Raw genomic sequence first — 8,312 nt, 5'->3', positions numbered from 1 at the left:
GCCGGGCGCGGATGTGACGGGACGGCCCCGGTGGCGCTGCCGGCAGAGCCCGGCTCCGCTCCGCGCCCGCGGGGAGCTGTTCCCGTGGCAACGCCGCTGCCGATGGCGGACCCGGCCCGGCGCCTGGCGGAGGGCGCCCGCCGCCGCCGCCCGCCAGGGGAGGAGCGGCGGGAGCCTCCCGGCACCGGGCACGGCCGGACGCGCCACAGGCTGAAGGCGCCCGCGGCCCCGGCCCGCACGGGAAGCGAGGGCCCGGCGGCGGTGAGTGCGGGCCTGGGGGCGGGAGGAGCGGCGGGCCCGGCGGGGCCGGCGGCTCCGGGGGCGGGGAAGCGGACGGGCGGCGCGGGGCCGGGCCCGCTCAGCCCCGCGGGGGCGCGGGCACTTGGGCGGGCGCCCCGAGCGCCGGGGCTGCCCCGGCTCCCCCATGGCCCTGCCCGCGGGAAAGGCCTGCTCCAGACCGGCTGCAGAACGCGGGATGATGGCTTTTGGAGCAGAGTGGTAACTTATTTCCACTGGATTGCAATGCCTTAGGGTAATGCCAAAACCTAAAATAACTTTTAAGTAGACGGATTTTTTTGTTGGCCACGTTTGACATCTCTCATGATTTCACCCTCGCCAGCTGCCAAGCATAATGCAGGCGCTTGCGCACTCCTCAACCAGGGAGAAAAACTCATAGGTTGAGATAAAAACAGTTAAATAAGGACACCGAAAGCTACGCACACAACGAAGGCAAAACAAGGAATTCATTCCCTGCTTTCAGTAGGCAGGCAGGTGTTCAGGCATCTCCAGGAGAGCAGGGCCACATCATGTGTGACAGTGATTTGAGCAGACAAGCATCATCACTCCAAATGTCTCACCTTTCCTCCTTCTTTCCCCCATGTTATATATTGAGCATGATGTCACATCATCTGGAAATCCCTTTGGTCAGTTGGGGTCACCTGTCCCAGCTGTGTCTCTTCCCAGCCTCCCATGTACCCCCATGCACCCCCAAATTTCTGACCAGTGTGGAAGTACAAAAAGCAGAAATTACCTTGGCTTTATGTAAGTCCTTCTCAGCAATAATGAAAACATCGCTGTATTATCAACACTGTGTTCAACACAAATTCAAAACTCAGCCCTGGATCAGTCACTGTAAAGAAAATTTACTGTCTCTGGCAAAACAACACAACAACCTGACTAGAAAAAGGGCAGTATGTGCTTGAGGATGACATCTGGTTGTTTTTGCTTCAGTCTTGAAAAAAAAAAATACTTATTTTGGCAGGAACACATCCCTAGAGATTGTCTAATACAAGAAACTGTGTGGTCCAGCATGAATGCCCAACAAAGAGGGGCAGAGTGTGCAGGAACAGAACAGGTCCACCAGAACTTGGAAGGTGATAACATAGTTCAAGTGCAATTATTTCTTATGGCTGGTTTGTTTTAAACTCAGTTCAGAACTAACTGTTCTCATACTCTTCGTGTATAAATGCTTGGGTTTTTGAGCTATGTTTTGAAAGATAACATGTAAATCAATAATTTTACTGACCACATCAAAAGAGTTATTTAAGAGTGAGGAAAAAGAAAGGCCTGCCTTTCACCTTCATCTATGCCAGCATGATCCAAGTGCTGTGTAAAATATGCAGCACTGAAGAGCTAGATCTCACTGTGAAGAAAAGCCAAACAAAGTTATGAGGTAATGCTGCCTCTTCGTTCAGTGTTATCTTGGAGCTATTACAGGGTTTTGCACCCTTAAAAGCAATTGTTATGGGTTTCTTCATCTTACGTGTAAGCTTTTTGTGTCTCTGTGGTAGCAATGATCTTCTGTCTCTGTCTTTTCTAGACCATGACTTCAGATAAGGAGATTGCAGAAGATAGCAATTTTTCTCCAAAAGCCAGCACCAGTAAGCTGCCAACAGATGCATCTCCTGACTCCAAGTGCCCCATCTGCCTGGACAGATTTGACAATGTTGCGTATCTGGATCGCTGCTTGCATAGGTTCTGCTTCCGCTGTGTCCAAGAGTGGTCAAAAAACAAAGCAGAATGCCCGCTCTGCAAGCAGCCCTTTTTTTCCATTTTCCATACGATTCGAGCTGAGGATGACTTTAAGGAGTACATACTCAGCCCTTTAGAAACCAGCTCCTTTGCCAGCCCCGATGGCCGGAGGTTTCGTTATCGCACTACCTTAACGAGGGAACGCCGCACGCGCAGTTCCCCTTCCCGAAGGATGCTGTCCCCTCCCGATAACGGGATGTTGTTTGAAGGGTTGTCAAGTGAACCGAGGCGACACAGACACAGAGAGATTCAGCAGATGATCAGGAGGCTGGCCTCAAGGAGGAAGGCTAGCGCAGAGGGCAGATCCCTGCGACAGATCCAGGAGGAGGACATGATCAGCTTCCGCAGGGCTCTGTACCGCACCGGCGTGCGCATCCGCAGCATTCAGGACGGCGGCCGGTACCGGGAGATTTCGGCAGAGTTCTTCCGTCGCAACCCCGCTTGCCTGCACCGGCTGGTTCCTTGGCTGAAGCGAGAACTTACCGTCCTGTTTGGTGCCCACGGATCCTTGATCAATATTGTGCAGCACATAATCATGAGTAACGTAACGAGATACGATCTGGAAAGTCAGGCCTTTGCTGATGATTTAAAGCCGTTTCTGCTGAATCGGACAGAGCACTTCCTGCATGAATTCATCAGTTTTGCTCGTTGTCCTTTTAACTTGGAAGCATATGATCAACATGCCAATTATGACTGTCCTGCACCGTCGTATGAGGAAGGAAGCCACTCAGACTCATCAATTATTACGATATCTCCAGATGTGGCGTACCCACAAGGGCCAGATAACAGTTTGTCTGTACCTGGTCTTGGTCAAGCCCCCTGGGATGATGAAACTCCAGGGCCTTCCTATTCCATTTCAGAAGAGGTTCGTGCAACCATAGCTACTCCTCTGGAGTCATCCGAAAGTTCTGATGAGGACTCTGCTTCAGGGAGTCAAAGAACTAAACTGCAAACTGAGCTACAGGCTAATGCTGACTCAAATGACAGTGGCTCTTCCTCAGACAATTGTGTCATTGTTGGGTACGTGAAGCCATTGGCTGAGAGGACACCAGAAGTGGTTGAGCTGTCCTCTGACTCTGAGGAGTCCATCAAGGAGGAGAAAAAGAAAGATGTCAAGAAACAGCGACCAGTCCAGTGTCACAGCTGGAGTGACAGTGAACCAAGCAAGAGCTTCTCACCCCGTTCCCCAGCATACAGGGAGGATACAGGAAGTTGTAGAAGCTGTTTTTCTGCTGCAGTCGAGAAGACGGAATCAAAAGACGATGAGAAGAACAAATGTAAAAGAAAAGATCTTCATCCACAGGACTTGAATTGGAGCCCCTCTCCAGGGAGTGACACAGTTTGCTCTCCTTGGAATCACAGATTGTCTAAAAAGGGAAAGTCCAGAAGTCCACAGTCCTGTTCACGGGACAGTCGAGGCAGTCACGGCCGTCACTCTAGAAGAGAGCATCGTAGCAAAAGCCAACTTAAAAGGAGACGATCAAGAAGCAGAGATAGTAGCAAACACAGGAGTAAAAGAAGCAGCAGAAGGTCAAGGGCTCATGACACCAGAGCCTCTCTGAAAAGCCAGAGGGGCTCTCTAAGTGGTGAGAGCACTCCATCCAGAGAAGTGAGCAGATCACGTTCACGTAGCAAAGGCCACAGTAAAAGGAGATCAAGAAGTAGAGACAGTGATCGCTATTATGTAAGAGACAGTTATCAAAGCAGACACCAGTGGGGTTCTGCTTTCTGTAGTCGAAAGGTGTTTGGAGACAGCTATGAATCCTCCAGCAGAAGGAGGACCCGGTCTAACACTCTTTACTCAAGGCAATCTACTAGTCCAGAATACAGGATACGATCATTTATTGAGAGGACAGATCTGCATAGCCAGAGGGGACTCCATGAGAGGCATTATTACTGTTATGAAAGATGCAGGTCAAGGAGTCGGTCAAGCAACAGATCAAGGACTCCTTCTGGAGGAACTGACAGAACAAAAAGTGAAAAGCCTGGTGGAAAAAGGAAGTACAAAACTCGCCACCTGGAGAATCCATTCATGGAGAGCACAAGTGTAGAAAGAGAAAATGACTCCAAGAAAACTTCCACAAAATTTGGAGACTGCTGCAAAAATGAAGATAACCTGCCAGACAATTGTGCAAGCAGTGAGACAAAGCATAAAAAAAGGAAGAAAAAGATGAGGAGTCCAAGTGTTGAGATAGTCTACGAAGGAAAAGCAACAGACACAACAAGGCATCTTAAAAAGAAAAAGAAAAAGCATAAGAAGAAACACCGGAAACATCACACAAGTAACTCAGTACATTCTTCTCCGGTGGTGATTACGATTGATAGTGATAGTAGCAAGGAGCCAGAAAGTACTGAATGGGACAGCAGTATTACATGGACAGGCACAGCTCAGATATATGAGAGGGAGAGTGAGTCTCCATCTTCTTTTCTGAGGAGGACAGGATGTGAGGAAACTGGAGGAGTAGACAAAAAGTATGGTATCTCTGCCACAAGAGAAGACTTAGATGGTGGCATTAAAAATGCTGATATCAAACTTCAAGAAACAGCTGCTGATCAGAATGTTACCATAGTGAATACCAGCAGTGACACTTCTCACACAGAAACTGTAACCAGTTATGTTCCAGAAGCACCAGCAGCGCCTTCCAGGCAACTGCCTTCTCCCAGGACTTCCTTCTTAGAATGTCCAGAGAGAGAACCATTGATACTAAGACTGCCAAAGAGACTTGTCAATAGATCCTCATGGTTTGATTTCCCAGAAGAAAAAATGTAGTAGACTTTCTTGGAACACTTGTTAAAACTGTGAATTTAACTACTTTTTTTTTCCCCTTGAGAACTAAAATGTCTGATAGAGTTTCTTTCTGTCTAGGAAATGTATAAAACTTTTGAATGTGTATGCACTTTTAAGTCAAAGAAGATAGAATGTTGCTAGTATGTAATTCTTAAAGTTTGTTAGAGGACTGTTTGGAAGTTTTAATTTCATAAAGCCATCCACAGAGTATTTCAAAGTTTTGTGTAAACCAGAAAAGGAGCCCAAAACAAGAGCCAGGAAATTAACTTTATGGGGATAGCTCTTTTTAGACATTGTTTAGTTCATAGAAAGTGATTCAGTCTGAATTCCAGCATCATTTGAACCTCTGGTTTAAGCTGATCTCTGCTGAATAGTAGTTTGTGATTTGTACAGAACTCTCAAAGGACTTTGAGTAATTTTAAGGTAAGCTGTGTCGAAATCTGAATGAAGCAATAAGATTTTTTCATTTGTTTAAATATATTTACATATGTACTGTGTATTTCGCAAATGGAGTTTTTTCTTTTGGTTTTGAGCATCTCACATATCCAGACCATTGGATATTTGTGCAGTCAGGAGTACCCCAGGTTGGAAGGGTTGTCTGGAGATCAGCTGGTACAAGCCTTCATGAAAGCAGGAACTTTGATGAGATTGTGTGGGATTGGTTCAGTTTTGAGTTGTCCCAAAAGCTGGGTGGCTGCTCTGTCTGACCCTTTCTAACATAGGAGTATCCCCTTGGAAAACTTCTTTTTTTCAGATTCTTCTTTTTATTTGTCTTACTGGAGCCTGTGCATTCTGCCTTGTGTTCTACAGCTGTGCAGCCTTCAAGGAGTCTTTTCTTTATACCCTGTGGCTGCATACCTAAAAGACGTCTGTCTTGTCTTGGCAATAAAACACTTCCTCCTGACCCCCGTAAAATAACCAACCAACCCAGCTCAGCACATCCTAGATGTCCTGCTGCAAGTATGTGCAATGCACAGGGCTCTGGCAGGGGCTCTGGCAGGATTTTGTTTTCCAGTTTTGTCCCTTTGTATGCACAGCAGTAGCTCTCAGGGCTGAATGAGGAGGTTATCTTCTCTGTCTCTCCTGCAGTACCTCCATGAGTTTGATGGATTTGACCTTGGCTGGTTGCCTGCCAGATACTCACCAAGCTGCTCTGTCACTTCCCTTTCTCCACAGGGTGGGGGAGAAAGTAGCATGGGAAAGCTATGCTGAGATAAGGTAGAGTACTGTCACTAGCCAGATAGAATTGAGGACAATTAATATCTAATATTGTCAATGAAAAATTGAGTAAGGGGATAAGAAACTGGCAAAACTAAAATTAATTTCCCCTCCCTTCTCAACTTCAGTCTTTCATTACAGGCTCTTCTACCTCCTTCTCCCTAGCTGTGCAGAAGGATGGGGAGTGGGTACTGTAGTCAGTCCATAACATTCAGTCTTGCTGTTTCTTACTCCTTAGACTGTTCCTCTGCTCTAACAGGAGCCCTTTCTACAGGTGTGCAGTACTTCCAAAACAGATTGCTCCAGCTGCCAGGCAATGTGCTCCTGTGTGTACTCCTAAGCACAGGCTGCAGCTCCTGACAGAAGCCTGTTCCTGTGTGGGATCTCCATAGGCTGTAGCTTCCATCAGGGCATCTCTACCTGCTCTGGAGTGGGGCTTTTCCATGGGCTGCAGGTGGGTCTCTGCTCTGTCGCCCTGGTTTCTGCCTGAGATGTTTTGGTTTCTGAAATTCTTTTCCCAGGGAATTTTCTGTAAACAAGAGACATGATTTTATGATGGCAAATTTGTTTACATTTTTTCCCTAGGAGGGACTTGTTTTTGATGTCCCTCTGGTCTGACCAATGTGATTGAAGAGGTTTGCCTTGTCACCAATCAAATTGGTCTGTGTAGAATAGTATAAAAAAGGAGACACATCCAAAGAATAGAGGAGTCATTTTCAGCCTTCTGCAGTCGGAATCTTTGTGTTGTGGTGGCATACAACAGGGCCACTGTTCCACTGTGGTTATCCAGGGGCTGAAGGGGGCAGCTTGTTTCACCATGGTCTTCATCACCTGGAAGTGCCCAGGCTGTGTAGAAGGGCTGCTCTTGCCCAACCAGTCAGCATGAGTTGGCTGAGCCTGGGGGAAAATTAGGAGTGACAACAGTCTTGCCCCTGGGAGCATCTCTGGGTTGGTCCCTACCTTGGGATTAGGTTTCAGGGAGCACAAATGTCTGAAGGAGCCAGGCATTTGGAGGCCTGGGGGCCAAGTAGTGTGAACCATAGTGGTGGTCTTGCTGATGTCGCTTCTGGGTACTGGCTACTAAAAGCTCCCTGGCATCTCCTAGGAATGAATGTGGTGGCTCCCTTTGGTGGCTTCTGTTTAGCCCTGATAGCCTCTCCAAATTTCCCTGGAGGGCAGGGGCTCAGGGACTGGGGTGTCCCTGGCAGATGGCTCAGGGATTGATGGTGCAAGTACCTTTGACTGGAAGCCTTGGTCCATTCACAGTGCTGGGGTATCCCTGGCATAAGTGGGACTTATCCTATACCTGGAGTGCTGAGATGGAGGGTACAGGCTATTGAGAAGAGGGCAGGGCAAGGTGGAGCTGTTGCACTAAAAAGAAGGGAGAGCTGGTGATGATGGGGGCCTCTGGGTGAGGATGAAGGGATGGAAAACAAAGCAGATGTGGTGGAGGTCTTCTATCAGTTTCCCAGCCAGGATGCCAGTGCTGAGAAGTTAATTTAACAGGCCATTAGGAGAAATTTCCAGATCATCAGCCTTTGTCTTTCTGGCAGATTTCAACTTAGAGACCGGCTGGAGATGCCATCCTGCTGTGGTGAACAGATCTGAAAAAGTCCTAAAGTTTGTGGGAGAGAACTTTGTATTAAAAATGTTCAGAGAGACAGCTAGGTAAGATGCCCTATACTTGCTGGTTGGGAATGGAGAAAGCCTGGTGGGAGATGGCATAATCTTGGCCACAGTGATCAGGAAATTGTTCAGCTTAAAAATTTCAGTGTAATGAGAAAAAAATGCAGGTTGCTTCTTTATTTTGAGAGAGCAAACATTGCGCCACCCATGGAGTCCCCTGGGAATCTGCTCTTGAAGGCTCAGGAGCTACATGCTGCATGGGATCTTCTGCAAACACTGCAAAGAACAAGCTGTCAGAAAACATTCTCAATACTTCAGAGACATTTACAGTGTGGGAAACCTCATTTGGTTGTTCTTCATGACACTCATTACTTGGAATTTTTCATTAAAACGTGAAGGGTGTCTAGGGCAGTGAGCAGAACTGATGAAAACATGTTACAGGCAGCCACTGATTTCCAATGCTGCTTTGTGTAGACTGGCTCATCACTCCCGCTGTAGCTACCTGCGAAGTGTGAGTAAGCAACATGGTCTGGTGTCAGCTGCTACTAGGAATTCTACTTGCATAGAGAAAGCATTGTGGTTTAGCCCCAGCTGGCAACTGACTACCATGCAGCTGCTGACTCACCACACCCTACCCCAGTGGGATGGG

The 8,312-nt window shown here is 47.7% G+C and overlaps 1 protein-coding gene across 1 annotated transcript; it reads left to right on the top strand.

Moving 5' to 3' along the window:
• Positions 1 to 102: 102 nt before the first annotated feature.
• On the top strand, positions 103 to 5,306 carry TOPORS (TOP1 binding arginine/serine rich protein, E3 ubiquitin ligase; the record flags this gene model as incomplete). The annotated part of the gene is made up of 2 exons (XM_083883178.1): positions 103 to 498; positions 1,820 to 5,306. 2 exons carry the CDS (start codon positions 103 to 105, stop codon positions 4,799 to 4,801), a joined length of 3,378 nt encoding a protein of 1,125 aa, XP_083739304.1. The 3' UTR covers positions 4,802 to 5,306.
• Positions 5,307 to 8,312: the final 3,006 nt, after the last annotated feature.

This window comes from Zosterops lateralis, assembly GCF_965231275.1.
Source record: "Zosterops lateralis genome assembly, chromosome: Z".
Taxonomy (NCBI): domain Eukaryota; kingdom Metazoa; phylum Chordata; class Aves; order Passeriformes; family Zosteropidae; genus Zosterops; species Zosterops lateralis.
This window is presented reverse-complemented; position numbering and strand designations above follow the sequence as displayed.